Consider the following 20,000-nt stretch of genomic DNA (forward strand, 5'->3'; position numbering starts at 1 on the left):
ATTACACACAGAACGTGTGAGCAAAACTGTATAGATAAAAATACTGCAGATCAATTCAGGCTGCTTTTCAAGTCTAACTCACTCATAGTACATGATTATATAAAGAGATAGATAGATAGATAGATAGATAGATAGATAGATAGATAGATAGATAGATAGATAGATAGATAGATAGATAGATAGATAGATAGATAGATAGATATTCCATATACTATAATATCTTCACCTCCCTCATCCTGTGTGGTCTCAGCATTTGGTTTGCATTGCCTTTTTCTGGTAATCAGCTCATTACTTCCCCCGGCACATTAGTGGTAAATGAGTCGTTTATTAATTAGATGTCACCTCTAATCGTCACTAATTTATTAGCTATCAGCTTTCAGAGTCGGCCTGTGTGAAGCTGAACCATGTATCAGGCAAATCCCGATCCCCATTAATCACCAGCAGCAGGCTGAGCCCCATATAAAGTATATTATATATACATATAATTGTATAATATAAAAACTGATTATTATGTAAAATGTTGATTATTTGTATCGGCCAATGACTTTGGGCCGATTATAGTCCCAGAAAACAAGACATCACTACTACATCGTTTACAATTCACAAACATTTATTTCATTTGGTGACAATTGTGTCTCTATCACATAATAATAATAATATTAATTATTATAAGGATTTTTTTTTTGATTATTCACAATCCGATAGATAAACACAGAACGATGCAGGTTGTGGAGCTGGGGCTGACGATTCCTTTACGATCTGGTCAGATCTCTCTCTCTATATATAATATCTATATACATAATTACATATACACATTAGTAGGAGGAAGAAAAATCTGCTTTCGAAATTTAATTCCTAGCTAATGATAGAATTAAAGGGGAATTTTTTTCTGCGCTGATGTTTTGGAAAAAATCCTGAGATACCTCGTAACAGTGTTTATTACATCGATTCGATAAGATTTGGTCTGCAGATCAGTAATTATTTCTATAGAGAGACTTTTAATACGTAGATGAAATATTACGTAAATATGGAATATACATTAATTGTACTCAGTTTATACATTGCAATGAATACATAATAAATTCGCTCACATTAATTGCAATGGTTTCCTCAGTATATAGATATTACATTATTATAAATAAATATTGGCCTCTGGGCAACTGCATTATTATGCTCCATATTTAAAAAAATAATTTGTATTAATTGCAACTATCAAATAATAACATTTACTCAAGTCATGGGCCATATGCATTAGTAGCATAAATGTAAATGAGTCGCTTAAAGGGGCTGCAATTAATGACACTCATTGTAAGCTAAGTGTTGTGACACTTCTGGAAATGTCGCAGTGAGATATTGTCTCTTCTTGGTAGAAATAGTTACTGATCTTATGGGATTTGTAGACGTGGAGATTTTGAACAGTGAGGACATACACCAGACATAATACATTATATACACACACTTTATAAATAGCAAACTCATAAGGTTTTTTTTCTGGGTTGAGGTGACAAAAAATGAAAGAGTTCAACTTTAAAAAAAAAAATCCTCCTACCTTTAATACACAGGTTGAGACTTTTTTTTTAAGTATTGGGGGAAGGGGTGTGGGGGGTTAAAAATGACAGCTGCTAAGATTTGTGATTTTACTTGAAAAGTTTTGTCCAGTCTGTAACATGCTGTCATGGGCCAAGTTTAAATGGTTCTGCATGGGGGCCAATGAAGGGGTTAACATGGCAATGACCTGGGTCTGGCTCCCAGGTTGGGCACTTGTGTAGGGGGAAGTTGGGGTGGATGTGGCAGGAGCAGAAGCAGCAGCAGACCCCCCAATGATATTGTCTATGGAGAAGGAAGTCCTAGTCTGGGTGTCAGCCTTCAGGGTCTGGATGATGGGCAATGTAGGACTGAGCTGGGAGTAGAAGGATTTCCTGCTCAGTTCGTTCCCTATGAAGCCAGGCAATGTGGGGCTGGAGAAGACAGAGGCTGGGGCTGGTAGGGGGCAGTGTGTGGGCTGGAAGGAGAAGGTGGCACCTGGGTGGTGGTGGTGGTGCTGGTGGTGATAGTTCTGCAGCTGTAGACCATAGTTATAGCCATAAGGTCCATATCCAAAGGCTGGCATGAAACTGCTGGGGTCCCTCAGGATCTCTGTACTCTGCTGTCTCTTAAATCTCTTCCTCCTGCGCAGGAAACTCCCATTGTCAAACATGTCTGCAGACTCAGGGTCCAGGGTCCAGTAGTTGCCCTTGCCAGGGTTGCCAGGTTCTCTGGGGATCTTGACAAAGCAGTCATTGAGGGACAAGTTGTGCCTGATGGAGTTCTGCCAGGCTGGGAACTTCTCCCTGTAATAGGGGAAGCGATTGCTGATGAACTCACAGATCTCACTCAGGGTCAGCCTCTTCTTGGGGCTCTGCAGGATAGCCATGGTGATCAGGGCTATGTAGGAGTAGGGGGGCTTCACCAGGGTGTTCTTGGTGGAGTTTTTGTCCACACCTCTAGGGTTGGAGTCTGAAGAAGAGAGATCTGGAGAAGCCACTGGATGAGTCCTGGAGATGTTATCATCCGAGTCGTTGTCAGATTGGTAGTCGGAGTATTTCCCATCCTTGACATTCATGTCACCGACTACATCGATGTCAGTGTCTTCAGAGAGCAGGGAGTTATCAGACATCTCAGTTCCCAAAGTCATGGTAGTGATGATGATGATGATGATGATGAGAGCAGAAAGTCCTGTGTGCGCTCCCAATCCAAAAGCTTCACCAGGACCCCCTAGTGGAACAAGTCTGAATGGGCTCCTCTGTTAGCAAACAGCAAGAAAAAGTCATTTAAAGGGGGGCACCATATGCAGCAGGCCAGACCCCGACACCCCTCATCTCCTCCTCCTCCTCGCCCCCTCCCTCCTTCCAAGATCCAAAACAAAGTTGATGCTCCGCGCAGCAGCGCCAGCTCCAGACTGCAGCCCTCCCCGCTGCTCCGGCAGCACTTATACCCGCCGCCGGTCACGTGGTGCTGACGTCACCGCCCTCTGCTGCCCCGGTGCAGAGTTCTGTCTCTCACTCACTTTCTTACAGCATTCTAAAGCCAGGACTAAGGATCACAGCCCAGACTTAATTCCAGGCTTAGAGAAAATATTTGCTTTTTTTTTTCTTTTATTTATAGATTTTCATTTCTAAAAAAAAAAAAAAATCTAAAAAAATATTCTTACAAATTCCTTTAGATCTAAACCGACTGTACAGACAGAAAGGAAGGAAGAGAGGAGGTGAGGAGGGAGGAAGGGAGGGGGCAGAGTTAACATCTTATCACTTTCTGTTCATTTTTTGTAATGGTAAATTTTGGAGAAAGGCAAGCTGTACTTTGGAGGCAGCAATTGCTGAGACTCTCTGCTCCAGGCAGGGTTCACATCTGTAGAGATGGAGGTTATGTAGTTAGGACATTTATTTATTTTTTTGCCCCTTTTTATACTTGTCATTTAAGAAAAAAAAAATCTATGGAATAAAAGAAACAACTTTGTGGAAACAGTGAGTATATTTTAGGAAAATTAAAAAAGTATCTGTGTATCATCTATCTATTATCTATCTGTATATCTATTTATCTATCATATATCTATTATCTATCCATACATCTATCTATCTATTTATTTGTTATCTATTTTCTATCTATCTATATATCAGTTATCTATTATCTCTGTCATCTATCAGTCTATCTATCATCTATCTATCTATCTAATCTATCACCTTCTATCTATCTATCTATCTATCTATCTATCTATCTATTTCTCTAGATCAAAAAAGAAATTTGAAGCAGATCCAAGGTTAATAACAAGATAAGATACTTGGCCTCCAAGACATTCACTCTCCCATCCTTGAGTATAATAGAGAAAAAAAGAGGCTGCCCTCGAGTCAAAATAATTGTGCAAAAAAAGGACATTTATTAGTCCATGTGGTGACGTTTTGGTCCTAACAGAACCTTTCTCAAGGCTTGAGAAAGGTTCTGTTAAGATCGAAACGTCACCACATGGACTAATAAATGTCCTTTTTTTGCACAATTATTTTGACTCGAGGGCAGCCTCTTTTTTTCTCTATTATCTCTCTCTATCTCATAACTATTTATCTATATATTTCTCTATCACACTGCACAGAGACAGATAGATAGATAGATAGATAGATAGATAGATAGATAGATAGATAGATAGTTAGATAGATAGATTTGTCTGCTTATGACACTATGTTTTTAATAAAGTGATGTCGGGAAAAGGGAGTATTGATAATAAATAATTTACCATATTTACTATATATTTTATATTTAGTATACCTGTTGCAAAAAAATGTTTACTATTCTGCACTCAAACATCAATATAAAATGAAAATAAAAACTAACAGAATAAAATATCCACTGTCGAGGAAACATAAGGGAGAACCCTGCCACAAAGATAAGACTAAAATACGGCCGACTTTGACAAGTTCGCTTGTATATGTATAAAATATGTTCTAAAGTCATTACCAGTGTATAGCTGAATATCAATGAAAAGGAATGATTGATTGATAGATAGATAGATAGATAGATAGATGATATGTTATATAGTATATGGTGCATATAATAGTGATGTGCATGGTTCAGCTGTCATGTATGTAAATTGACATCACTTCTGAGATGAGATCGCATGTCTCCCTGCTGTACAGATGATGCGGTATATTATGTGATGTATTGTGATAAGTGCAGCAATCTAGGTGCCTGGGTGAGATCTTAAAGAACAGATGTGTTTTAATGTAAAGTAGCACTTAACCGAATCTTCAGACTGCAACATGGCTTCATTGTGAGTGTGTGGCCCCTGCAGATGATCTGACCCCTGTGTGTGTTTTATTTGCAGCACAGAATGGGGGTCACTACTTATCCGCACACATGTGGTTATTACAAAAGTAAACAGATGTATTTTCTGGAGTCACAGATTGCCAGGCTGCGATCACTAGCAGCTGTGCTGAGGAGTTTACCTGATCCAGCTGAGTTGAAGGTTGGATTTGCCAAAATTCGTCTCGAAATCGCAATTTTGCTAGAACAAACCGCCAGTGAGTCGTCCTAGTGCGCAGAAGAAGCACTGACAGCTCTGCTATATCTGGATTTATAAGACTTGTTTTTCTGTTTTATTCATGGTGTTTTTAGGTGTTAATAGGCCAGTGTGTAAACTTCTGCAATACACGGCATACGATCTCACCAGTAGAAAGCGGGATTCAAATGTGTTTTTAGATTTAAATATATTCTAAATACACAAAAAAAATTAAAAATTGTCAGTGTCTATCACAGAGATTTTATTAAAATAGTTGTTGTATTTTCTGTGTATTAAGGGAATGAGAAAAATGCAGTATTCAGTCCTGATTTATCAGTAAACTTCTCTACATCTAATTGATCTCTCTGTTTATAGTCTTCTCTTTAAATATCATTTTGTTCACCTTCTCTACTATCTATCTATCTATCTATCTATCTATCTATCTATCTATCTATCTATCTATCTATCTATCTATCTATCCATCTTCCTTCTTTGTCCATCCACCCATCCATGCTCTGCGGTCCCAGTCTCAGCCTTCATGCACTGATCTCTTGTATCTCTATGTACATACAGTAACATTTTAATGAGGGTTTATAGATTTGTTTGCCCTTTAGCACTGGTCCAGGACAATACCGCAGCCTCTGATCACTAAGTACATAGATTATTACAGATTATTAGTGTCCTCTATATAGAAGCCTAAATCCTCCCCCCCATCCATCACACCCTGCAGTGGCCTCATCTGTATCTGAAGACAAATAACCAGGGAGCTTAACTACTAAACTACTACTACTACTAGTATTCTATACTGCTATTATACCAGCTACTGCTATTCCCACTACTACAACTGCACTACCATGATACAAACTTCTGCTATACTATGTTATCAGCTACTGCTAAGACAACTGCTATCTATACTTGTCACCTTTAGTTTCTTCTATGATTATTACTATATCACAATAGTGCCAATTCCACTTATATAAATAATGACTAGGAATACTGCTACTATTCTATTTTAACCACTACTACTATGCCACCATGATGCCAACTGCTGCTATATACTGTCATACTATTACAAGCACCATTACAACTACACCAGCTACTGCTATACTAACCATATAGTATAATATATTAACTACTACCACTAATATGCCACCCTCCTGCCAACTGCTACTATAGTAACTATTACAAGGACTATTACTACTATATACTAGCCATATTGTATAATATATTAACTACTACTACCACTAATATGCCACCCTCCTGCCAACTGCTACTATAGTAACTATTACAAGGACTATTACTACTATATACTAGCCATATTGTATAATATATTAACTACTACTACTAATACTATGCCACCATCATGCCAGCTGCTACTATATATAGTTATAGTAACTATTACAAGGACTATTACTACTGTATAGTTACCATATGGGATAATATATTAACCACTATCATTAATATGCCACCCTCATGCCAACTGCTACTATAGTAACTATTACAAGGACCATTGCTATTATACCAGCTATTGCTATACTAACTATACTATGCCACCAACCTGCCAGCTACTACAATATACTGTTATACTATTACAAGGACCATTGCTACTATGCCAGCTATGCCAACTATTGCTATACTAACCATATGGGATAATATATTCACCACTAATACTAAACCACCATCATGCCAGTTGCTACTATATGCTGTCATACTATTACAAGGATCTTAGTTATTATACCAGCTACTGCTATACTAACCATATAGGTTAATATATTAACCACTAATACTACTACTATGCCACCATCCTGCCAGCTACTACTATATACTGTTATATTATTACCATTACTACTATACCAGCTACTGCCATACTAGCCATATAGGATAATATATTAACCACTACTACTATCCCACCATCCTGCCAGCTACTACTATTTACTATCAAACTCCCCTTTGCAAGCTCTGTTGGGACTATTTGAGCTGCTATTACTTTTTTAGATCATGTAGTATTTTTACACTAACTACTGCTGATACCACTAACTACAGCCACCGTAGTAAGTAACCACTATTATATTCCTATAGTAAAACTGCTATTATTTGCACGATTCGATTTACACTAATTATATGCTGCCTATTAATCTATCATTTTACTATTAATATGTACCAATTAGCTACCACTGTACAGCATAATATACTATTATATGACTATTACACTACTGAATTATACTCTTTACCAGCAGGGACCATTTAATGCACAGTATACAGAATTTGCAAATGTTAAGGTATCAAAAGTGTAATTTATCTACACATTTATTTTGTCTTCGATTTGTCTACATATCATAAGTTACATGAATCATTCTATGCCCTTGCTTTACCAGTCTCATCTTGTTATTATGTGTGCGCCATTTATTAAATTTTTTTTTGCTTCATGAGCCCTAATGTTATAAATATTCACAGATCTATTCATGAACAATTAACAAGGACCTGTTTGATTCGTTTGTTTTTTTTTTTGTTTTTTTTAATTTGCTTGTACACTTTAGCAGATGAATGAGGGAAAATACAGATCTAGTCGCACAGGATAATGAGGACATTACTATTGGCTTTGTCTCATTCACAGACTGCCAGTTTGCAATTAGATTATGGAGCCTCCAGCTGATCTGGGAGCTGTTATCATTTTCATTTAGAGAATTGTAGGTGATTTCTTCATTTAAAAAACAGTCACAAGAGATATTAATGGAGAAGAAAAAGAAGTGCTCAGCCTGAGAGCTCACTGGAGAAGGAGGGTGCTCCTGTGTGATGAGCCATTGCAGACCTTCCTCCCTCCCATCTTCCCTCTGAAGGTCCATTAAATGACAAATTCATACCTTGACCAAGAGATCATTTGTTCCAGGGAAAACAATAAACAGATCTGGGCATTTTTTATTGTCATTTTATTTATTTTTTTTGCAGCTTGCATGGTATACACATGACCAGATGTATTAACTGTTTGCACCCCCCCCCCAGCCTTGTCTGTCTACTCCACATGGAAGGAGAATGTGTTGGGTTTGTATTAAATGTCTTGAGAGAAAACTCCAGGAGGTGGGAGGTTGGGAGGGGGTCACTTTATTCTTGCCCAGAACAGGTGTGGGGGGTCTTTAGTGCCAAGATCTCCATCACTAATAATAATCCAATGCAGCTGTCCAAATGACAAATTCTACAGATAAAATTGTCATTAATTGCTGCTAATATTATCTGTATCAAAGTCACATTACAGGAAACACTGAAGGCTCCTGGTAATGGCTGGTTTTATAGAAATTTAGGAATAGGTGCAATAATTGCAAGGAAATATGGGGCAATTATCTCATGAACGGATTTGAAGAATTACGAAATGCAAAAAAAAAAAAAAAACTACAGGCAAATTAATCATCTGAGAATTACTGAATTTACTGCAAAATTGTAAATTTGCAAATCAATATTTGCAGCACATAACAAGGAAAAGAAAGTCGCCAATAGTTTGCTGGACCTTTTATTTTACACTTTGTCATCATCAGTCTCATTATCTAGATGATATTATAAAGTTAAAAAAAAAAAAGTTATTCTCAGCTCGGTTGTTCTTAGCAACTTGTAACTGCAGAATTTGCTCATTTGCCGAAAATTCCCTTATTTCTTGCAGTTGTGTGATGAAAATTCGTTCATTATTTATTTTTTTGACCGTAAGATTGAGTAATTTTTTTTTCTTTTGCACGTTTTCAAGCACGGCCTCCCTGTATGTTGATAATTTCGTTGCTATTTTTGAATAATTCGTTTGCATTAATTATTTTTTCTCTTATTATTATTTATCCAATTAATTCGGTATATTCATTAAAATACATCAATGACACGAATGAAAATAATGGTGACACTATCCTGCCTCCAAACATTTTTAGTAGCAAAATGTAGTTTATTGCTTTATTTCCATAATATTATCTCATCCTCATAAACAATATTATCCTTATTATTAATAGTAGTAGTAGTAATAATAATACATAAAATAATAACAATACTATATTATGTAATTCTGTATCATAATCATGTAAAAGTATGTATAATAACAAAAGTAAATAAGTAACTAATATAGCCATAGTAATAGTATAGAAATAATTCAAAATATATGTAATATATATAAATATGTATACTATATATAATTAATAAGTAATTTTAATAAGTAATATATACATATGTATATGCAATTTAAAGTAATATATACTATATATACATATAATAATATATATAGTTAATAATTAATTAATAAGTAATATATATAATTAAGTAGCTGTAACTATAGATTATGCATCTATCTATATATCCTGGCATTATTTTATATACACACACTATATATATATATATATATATATATATATATATATATATATCTATATATTGCTATAAGCACTCTCTGCACATTATTTTCTTTAATATATATAATATTTTCCCTAATAAACATTATATATGTACATACATATTATATACATGCATATACATAATATCTATCTATCTATCATCTATCTATTTATCTATTATCTATCTATCTATCTATCATTTTCCCTAACACATTACATATATATATGTACATACACATTATATACATGTATATATATTATATCTATCTATCTATCTATCTATCTATCTATCTATCTATCTATCTATCTATCTATCTATATATATATATATATTAGGGAACATAATAAGCAAAGAATGCTGATAACAATATGAAATAATAAATAATTATAATATGGTATCAGTTACACCAGGACTTCACCTTTTTATTTTAGTAGGGTGGGGGATGGGGGATATTCATTCCTGATGTTAAAATAAAGGATTTGTCTCCCAAAATCAACATAATCTATCATTACAGCTACTTAATTAATATTTGGATTGAAGGGAGGAGGAAAAGGCAGCTGGGACCTTTCATAGTGCAATCCCATAATCCATACACAGTGTATCAGTATAAATGGGATCTGCGGAGAGGATATTGGGTTTTATACTTTGTACAAGATCTCACATTCAAAGGAAATTTAATATAGGAGACTGTAAAGAAAAACAGATCCGGTGAGATAATAAAGCTGCATCTGTACAATGATGATGATGATGATGATGATGATGATGATGATGATGGGGGGATCTGGGGGCTGCATGGAGGATGATGTCAGCAGCTGCCTCACACTGGCAGGGACCACACACATCAAGCTGATACTTTCTCTGTTGCAAATTTCATTTACTTTTCTATTTTATTATTTAATATAATCTGAACATTGGCGGATAGTGATCAATAGTGTAATGAAATCATTTTCCAGGGATGGAACGCGCGCCTGTAATTGTCTATGGGGCTGTTTACACCATCCGTGTCTTTTTTTTGTGGACAGAGTCTCTTTTTGATCCAACCAATGCAATTGTAAAGCACTACAGAATATGTTGGCGCTATAGAAATAAAAATCATTATTGCTAATTATTAATGCAAGGCATTTACATTGCATGCATTACTCTGGTGCATAACCTGCTGCGATTCACCATCAGACCTTGTTAGATATCGGCCATATGCGCTAGCACATTGGTTATAATGGCGCCTTGTGCTCTTAGGGAGAGACACCACATGGTAAAAGGTTTATCATTTGCATACGAGAAAATCGGATGAAATACGGAGGGTAAAAATGGGCATTGAATGGATTCAAGTCGGGTCCAGTGCACTGACCAGTTTTTCCTATAAGCAAAAAAAAAATGAAAATCAATGTCCGAATGACAGAAGAGGACCCCTGTACAAGAACAGTGTATGGGCCCTTTGCTGCATAATATCTCATCATAATGAACAAATCTACCTGCTTTGGATGTAGAAATGGTCCCCTCTGAGGCGGCACAGGTTGTACCAATGATATGTCCGCCACTGAATGATAAATTGCTCAATGGAAGGTAATAGAACATACTGTGCTGGAGGATATATACTGATAGAATGTAATAGAACATATTGTGCTGGAGGATATATACTGATAGAAGGTAATAGAACATATTGTGCTGGAGGATATATACTGATAGAAGGTAATAGAACATATTGTGCTGGAGGACATTTACTGATAGAAGGTAATAGATCATATTGTTCTGGAAGACATATACTGATATAAGGTAATAGAACATATTGTGCTGGAAGACATATACTGATAGAAGGTAATAGAAAATATTGTGCTGGAGGACATATACTAATAGAAGGCAATAGCACATATTGTGCTGGAGGACATCTACTGATAGAAGGTAATAGAACATATTGTGCTGGAGGACAAATATTGATAGAAGGCAATAGAACATATTGTTCTGGAGGATATTTACTGATAGAAGGTAATAGAACATATTGTGCTAGAGGACATTTAATGATAGAAGGTAATATAACATATTGTGCTGGAGGACATATACTAATAGAAGGCAATAGAACATATTGTGCTGGAGGACATTTACTGATAGAAGTTAATAGAACATATTGTACTGGAGGACATTTACTGATGGAAGGTAATAGAACATATTGTGCTGGAGGACATTTACTGATAGAAGGTAATAGCACATATTGTGCTGGAGGACATCTACTGATAGAAGGTAATAGAACATATTGTGCTGGAGGACAAATATTGATAGAAGGCAATAGAACATATTGTTCTGGAGGATATTTACTGATAGAAGGTAATATAACATATTGTGCTAGAGGACATTTAATGATAGAAGGTAATAGAACATATTGTGCTGGAGGACATATACTAATAGAAGGCAATAGAACATATTGTGCTGGAGGACATTTACTGATAGAAGTTAATAGAACATATTGTGCTGGAGGACATTTACTGATGGAAGGTAATAGAACATATTGTGCTGGAGGACATTTAATGATAGAAGGTAATAGAACATATTGTGCTGGAGGACATATACTAATAGAAGGCAATAGAACATATTGTGCTGGAGGACATTTACTGATAGAAGTTAATAGAACATATTGTGCTGGAGGACATTTACTGATAGAAGGTAATAGAACATATTGTGCTGGAGGACATATACTAATAGAAGGCAATAGAACATATTGTGCTGGAGGACATTTACTGATAGAAGTTAATAGAACATATTGTGCTGGAGGACATTTACTGATAGAAGGTAATAGAACATATTGTGCTGGAGGACATATACTGATAGAAGGTAATAGAACATATTGTGCTGGGGGACATATACTGATAGAAGGTAATAGAACATATTGTGCTGGAGGACATATACTGATAGAAGGTAATAGAACATATTGTGCTGGAGGACATATACTGATAGAAGGTAATAAAATATATTATGCTGCAGAACAAATACTGATATATCCTCCAGCACAATATGTTCGACTACCTTCCATTGAACTTTTTATCATTAATACATCATTGAAGGCTCAGCATGGCTGACACTATTGAAGCGCCTGTGACAGGCACTGTGAGGCTGCGTTCACACTTTGCATATTTGATTGAGCTTTTACGTGCTGATTTCTAAACTGGAATCCTCATTGTTCCGGCCAATAAAACCTGTGAAAATTTTCTGCCCTTATGTGTTTTCTGTGCATTTTTTTTAGGTTCCCTATTGAAATGAATGGGTAAAATATGCAATTTATGGAGCATTAATAACACTCTAGCGGGCATCTATGGCCGGCACTCTATAGGCCATCAGCAGCCGTGTCTTTTCCACTATGTATGGCCGGGATCTGTCAGCCACTATAGGGCAATCCGAATAATTGAAATATATTGTTACATTTGCAGAACACACAATATTCTGCAGGTAAGAGCAAGTGTGTGAGCGGCACATCAGAGAAAGCTCCTCCATAGACCTCCTCAGTAATACAGCAGCAAATAGCGCCACCTGCAGGTGCTACCTGTGTACTGGACATTTATGAGATTGCTGTTACCAAGAGACATAACATAGTAAAGATTGGGCAGAATATGATAAAGCAGAGGCTAAGGGTGGGGGATGGTGGGGTAATTTATATTTATGACAACTATTTACACTTTTAAAGGCAGATTATATTTTTATAAAACTTTTTTACAGTCTGCACGGGAAGAAAATAATTAATAGAAACAGTATTGGAAATAGTATTCACAAAGATGAGAAAATCAGGTAAAAGGTTTGAATACATTATGGATGGATGGAAATACAGATTGATATTAAGATACTGCTAGGGCAGTCACTAAGAAGATCCGATAATAAATAAGACAGATATGAGATACTTAGATACATACAGGTGCATCTCACTAAATTAGAATATCATCAAAAAGTTAATTTATTTCAGTTCTTCAATTCAAAAAGTGAAACTCCTATATTATATAGAGTCATTACACACAGAGTGATCTATTTCAAGTGTTTATTTCTGTTAATGTTGATTATGGCTTACAGCCAATGAAAACACAAAGGTCATTATCTCAGGAAATTAGAATAATTAACAAAAAACACCTGCAAAGGCTTCTGAAGCGTTTAAAAGGGTCCCTTAGTCTGTTTCAGTAGTCTCCACAATCATGGGGAAGACTGCTGACTTGACAGATGTCCAGAAGGCAGTCATTGACACACACCACAAGGTCCCAGAGTCTGGAGGAAGAGTGGAGAGGTCACAATCCAAGCTGCTTGAGGTCTAGTGTGAAGTGTCCACAATCAGTGATGGTTTGGGGAGCCATGTCATCTGCTGGTGGAGGTCCACTGTGTTTTATCAAGACCAAAGTCAGCGCAGCCGTCTACCAGGACATTTTAGAGCACTTCATGCTTCCCTCTGCCGACAAGCTTTATGGAGATGGACATTTCCTTCTCCAGCAGGACTTGTCCCCTGTCCACACTGCCAAAAGTACCAATACCTGGTTTACACACAACAGTATCACTGTGCTTGATTGGCAGCAAACTCGCCTGACCTTAACCCCATAGAGAATCTACTATAGAGAATCTATGGGGTATTGTCTGTAGTGCCGGCGTCCCTGCCCTCTGCTAGGCAGGGACGCTGTTCCCCTCACCGCTCTGCTCCGTGCCCGGCGTCCCTCTCCCGCTCTGCTGGCAGCGCGCGCTCCTTCCCGGCCACTGTGCTTAGGGCGTGCGCGCGCGCCCTCCCTCCCTCTTAAAGGGGCCGCGCGCGCCGTCCTAAGGAGTCCCCGGCCAATGGCCGGAGGACTTTACCATATATAAGGCACCTCCTCCAAAATGGAGGTGCCCGAGCAATGTTGTTGCACCGTTCTACTCTGCTTCAGCCCTCAGGTCCCTTGCCAGTTACCTGCCAGTTACCTGCCAGATTCCTGCCAGCTTGCTGTCCTAATCCTGCCTGATTTCCTGTTACCTGCCTGCCTGCCTGAGGTCCGACGGTCTGCCTTACAACTCCGGTCAGTCTGTCTAAGGACCAACTTGCCCGCTCACCTGGGAGCGCACATCAGCTACCTGCCTGCTTGCCTGAGGTCCGACGGTCTGCCTTACAACTCCGGTCAGTCTGTCTATGGACCAGCTTGCCCGCTCACCTGGGAGCGCTTCTCCGCTACCTGCCTGCTTGCCTGCCCGGAGGCTCCGCTGTCACGTGCTGTGACCACCAGCTATTCCAGACTCTTGCCCGCTCACCTGGGAGCGCTTCTCCGCTACCTGCCTGCTTGCCTACCTGGAGGCTCCGCCGTCACGTGCTGTGACCACCTGCTATTCCAGAGACTCTCGCTTGCTCACCTGGGAGCACACATCCTCCATCTGCCTTGCTAGCCTACCTGGAGGTTCAGCCATCACAGGTCGTACCTACCCTTTACCTAGAGACTGCCCCGGTCACTTGCCGTGACCTCCAGCCCGTTCTTCCAGAGACTGCCCCGGTCACTTGCCGTGACCTCCAGCCCATTCTTCCAGAGACTGCCCTGATCACTTGCCGTGACCTCCTGCCCGTACACCCAGAGACTGTCCCGGTCACCTGCTGTGACTGCCTGCCTGGTCGCCACCCGCTCCCTTACAAGGACCGCTCCCTTGTATAGTAGCCCAGAGGTTCCGCCTCCCAGACCCGTTACATTGTCCAGAGGAAGATGAGACACCAGACCCAACAATGCAGACGAGCTGAAGGCTACTATCAAAGCAACCTGGCTTCCATAACACCTCAGCAGTGCCACAGGCTGATCGCCTCCATGCCACGCCGCATTGATGCAGTAATTGATGCAAAAGGAGCCCGACCAAGTATTGAAGGCATTTACTGAACAGACATTTCAGTAGGCCAACATTTTGGATTTTAAAAACATTTTTCAAGCTGTTGTTATAAAGTATTCTAATTTACTGAGATAATGATTTTTGGGTTTTCATTGGCTGTAAGCCATAATCATCAACATTAACAGAAATAAACACTTGAAATAGATCACTCTGTGTGTAATGACTCTATATAATGAGTTTCACTTTTTGTATTGAAGAACTGAAATAAATTAACTTTTTGATGATATTCTAATTTAGTGAGATGCATCTGTACACACACACACACACACACACACACACACACATATATATATATATAGATGATAGATAGATAGATAGATAGATACAATACTCTGGGGACATTATATGGGTGATGTTTCCGCTCTTTATTAGTGGCACGTTACAGCTAATATTCTTATTTTTGTTTGTTTGTTGTTTTTTTCTTTTACAAATGTTTTAGCTTATTTAGATATTTGGTTATTGAAAAAAAAAAAAAGTTGCCTGTTTCTATCTGGAGACAGTCAGCAAGCAGTGTATTTATCAAGAAAATTGGAGGTTTTCGCAGCTCACAGTATGTAAAATATGACGACTCAGCAATAACATCTGTACCTTGGTACTAATAGGGTTCATATTATGGGCAGCACGGTGGCTCAGTGGTTAGTACTGTAGCGCTTGGGTCTGGGATTCAGATCCCACCAAGGACAACATCTGCAAGGAGTTTGTATGTTCTCCCCATGTCCTCGTGGGTTTCCTCCAAGTTCTCAAGATTTCTCCAAAACTCCAAAGACATATTGATTAAGAATTTAAATTGTGAGCCCTATTGGGGACAGTGATGACAAAGACTGTAAAGCGCTGCAGAAACTAATGGGGAACAAATAATACATAACAAATAAGCAAATAATTCAATATAAAGTACCATATCTGGACACTAAGTGGCACTGTTGCCATAGCTGACATTGATTCAACTGCTCAACTGATGATGCTGTAAATAACTGCAACCCTGACATCTACTGGCCATAATGGTGAACTACACAATACAATTTATTTATTTTTTTTGAGTCATTTACCAACAAAGGGAATGTTGCAGTCAAGAGAAAGCTCTCCTCTTTATTCCTCCCAGTAATATCTCCATCTCTATTAAAATCATATATGTTTTACACAATTGTCAAGGTTAATGGCTCCCCCCAATGATCTGCTTTCAATTACCTGAAAATCTACAGGGTTTGAGGATGTATGAACTTGAACCTTCTTTTTTTTTTTTATAGTTTTTATTGCTGTGTTGATAAATGATAGAAACATTTGTCTGGATAAAGGGAAAGTGGTTACTGTAGACTTTTATTATGTGAGCTATTCACACTGAAAAGGAAGAAAGGATTCGGAATAATGAGAAAATAACATTTATTTTGCTAGAAGATGATCAGGGATTTATGCCGCTGCTAATGCAGTTTCTATGCCATTCTGAATGCAAATCATCAAAGAAAGCTCTAGGCAAATATTAAACCATCAGGAATTAAGCTCTGAAGTATGCAGAATCTGTTTACCGTCATTTAAAGCAGATTTGTAACCAGATTTCCCAATACTGGCTGCACATATTATTAAATTGATCACTAAGACTTGATGAGGCTGATGTACTTGCTTTGGAATCCATGTCAGAATGGTTGTATAATCCTGATATTACCACGAGCAGTTTAGGAGTCCGGCTAAAGAGTAAGACATCTCCTGTGTCCAGTTGTCTTCAGTCTCTGCTCATGCAGCTTGTACTAAGCAGTGTGAGATCTCAGCAGCAGCAGGGAGGAGGGACTCTAAGGAGCTGTCAATCAGGCCAGGTGAGCAGAGATTGAGTTTAAACTAATCGAATAGGATTGTACAGCCATTCCGACATGTTTTTTTTTTTTTCATAGTAAGTTCACCAGCCTCATTAGGTCTAAGAAATCTATTTGATAGTGTATGCAGTTTCTGTTGTGAAATCTGGTTAGAGGTCCAGTATCTGGCTGTTCCTATTAAAGAAAGTGATCATTTTGGCCACCAAAGATCTGTACAGACCACGAGGATCCTGCACAGTCCCTCAGGACCAAACTTACACCACCATAGGATTCTGCTGTGATTTGAGGATCTAAGGCCGATTCAGCATAACCATCGGGGGTCAAGGTCTTGCAGCCTTAATATGGAAGTCAAAATTAAGTTTTATTAAAGGGTCTGTCCACTACTTAAAAAAAGTAAAGATTAAAAAGTGAAAAAAACAAAAAAACAGTATTCACCTACCGGACCTCACTGCTCCTCTGTACTTCATGCCATGTTCCCTGCTAGTCACCTTTCCTCTTCCGGTGAAGGTGGTCAGGTGACCGATACAGCCAATCAGGGGCTGCCATTTGGTTGCAGTGGTTACATTACATCAGAGCTGGAAGAAAGATTCTCTTCTCGATCAGTCGTCAATTGACTTCCCCACCCTATAAATGGAGCCAGGAGACTGATGAGGGGAAACTATGGGGAATGGATGAGCGACATGGGTCCGATAGGTGAATACACTTTTTTTTTAATTTTTGCACTCCCTAAGTCTAATAATGATCTCTTTAAAAAAAAAAAAAAAAAAAAATGAACATCCCCTTTAAAGAGGCCGCCAGCAGGTCAAAATCGACCCATGTTTGCTCTTATTTTATTCCCGCTGCTCTACTGATATATTCCACTTTTTGGTTTGAATACTGGTCCAGAGATATGAGCCTTTTTATGTAGTGTTAATGTTTTTGGTACGTGTCTTTACACTGCTATGCATAATTATCCTGTGAGCCAAACCCCTTTGGCAAAGACCATAAAAATTAACACTAAATAAAAATGGCCATATGTTTGGAACGGTATGATGGATTTAAAAATAAAGGAGAAAAAAAAACAAAACTAAAACTCGGGAATAAAATAGGAACAAACATTGAAAACATTGATCACTTTTGGTGACAGCTCCTCTTTAACTCTAGAAAAAAAGAAGCAAAGGCATTAGCTCCCCACTGCAGGATGAATCCCATCATGGGTGCGGCGCAAGGAGAGATCCAGTCACTCCTGGATGAAGATTGTGGATATTCAGCAGCCGCAAAATAAAGGCAAAGATAAAACGTAACATTTATTGAAAAAAGTTGAAAGCCAGGATGTATTTAAAATCATAATGTGATGCTTAAAAGACACGTTAAGGCTATGTGCCCACGATGCAGAAATGCTCAGGATTTTTTCCTGAGTGTTTCTGCATCTCCCTGGCAGAAAAAACGCATGTGGATTGTACATGCGGATTGTACATGCGGATTGTACATGTGGATTGTACATGCGGATTGTACATGCGGATTGCACATGCGGATTGCACATGCGGATTGTACATGCTGATTGCACATGCGTTTTTCCTGCCAGGGACATGCGGATGTGAAGCGTTCTTCACTTGCATTTCCGCATGCGGGTTGTCAAGCAATTTCCAAGCGATTTTAGCGATTTTAGCATCACTTGGAAAGTGCTTGACAACTTGGTCACACTATATAGATCCATGCAACCGCAGGTCCTACAGTCCTTCGCGATCTGCCGGCAAGCACAGAGAAGGAGTCCGGGGGCCGTCGGAAGGTGAATATAATCTTTATTTTTTATTTTATTCTTTTTTTTACAGGTTCTATGGTACCTGGGTGTGGAGGAGAGTCTCCTGTCCTCCACACCCGGGTACCATCTGTGCTTGCCGGCAGAACGCGAAGGACTGTAGGACCTGCGGTGAAGTCACAGTCATGTGATGGCAGGTCCTTCAGTACAGGGCACCGCGAGCTGCCGGCAGCCAGCAGAGGAGCACAGCAAGACTGCGGGGGCCATCGGAAGGTAGGTATAGGTTTATTTTTTATTTTTTTACCATTCTCTCGGGTCACACTATATAAATCCATGCCGGTTGCATGTACAATCCGCATGTGTTTTTTTTTTTCTGCCAGGGAGATGCAGAAACGCTCAGGAAAAAAATCCTGAGCATTTCTGCATCGTGGGCACATAGTCTTAAGGCTGTCTAAAGTTATAATTGTAACTCTACCATCATAGATGCACATACAGACTCCAAGGACTGATATCTGCCAGAAACTCTCCTTTAGGATCAGTTTGATCATTAGTGGAAAAACTCCCAACAAAAGTAAATATATCTATTGCTATCTGTAGACAATGTTCTGACTGTAAGCCAAATACAGCTGCACACATCTCAATGGTGGTTTGCTACAAAGTATCAGTCTGCAATCCTGGCAGTTTAGCTTGTAGAGCATTGTCTACACTGTATCAGGATATTCTGGTATCCTCTTCTCAGCCAGCACAGGACTAGCTGCAGATTTGCATCTTCTGAAGATGGAGTGTTTTCATTTACTGACTATAGACAGATATTTGGAATATGGGGAAGAACTAGAAGAACATTATAAAGTTGTAAAACTTTTTAGAAAGTTGTAAAACTTTTAATTTCTCCATAACCAGCATTGTAGAAATCACTGGCGGACACAGACATAACAGGGCCCTTTGCAGGAACAATATATGGGCAGTTTGCAGTCTAATAACTAATCATAATGCACAATTCCATCAGCACTGGAGCTGCTAGAGGCCCCCTTACCTCCTGGGCCCCTGTGGTTGCACCAATGATATGTCCACCCCTGGTAGAAATCTGTTCTTTGCTTGCTACAAAGTTGAAGAAAGAGTAGAGTCAGCCTGTAGGGGGCGATCTATTCCCATACATTATGCCTGAGAGGCTCAGTATTTTAGAGATTAACATTAATGTCCCCATTAATCTCACAGATAAGGG

General features: G+C 38.6%; 1 protein-coding gene across 1 annotated transcript; it reads right to left on the reverse strand.

Moving 5' to 3' along the window:
* Positions 1–609: 609 nt before the first annotated feature.
* Positions 610–2,941, reverse strand: LOC141156937 (forkhead box protein D2-like). Its single transcript, XM_073643520.1, is given in 3 exon segments — positions 610–2,021; positions 2,023–2,053; positions 2,056–2,941. Coding segments are annotated over 3 exon segments (1,065 nt in total). The 5' UTR covers positions 2,675–2,941; the 3' UTR covers positions 610–1,606.
* Between the last annotated feature and the right edge of the window lie 17,059 nt (positions 2,942–20,000).

Source organism: Phyllobates terribilis, unplaced genomic scaffold, assembly GCF_046119375.1.
Source record: "Phyllobates terribilis strain yellow unplaced genomic scaffold, ASM4611937v1 Scaffold_8__6_contigs__length_399053987, whole genome shotgun sequence".
Taxonomy (NCBI): Eukaryota; Metazoa; Chordata; class Amphibia; order Anura; family Dendrobatidae; genus Phyllobates; species Phyllobates terribilis.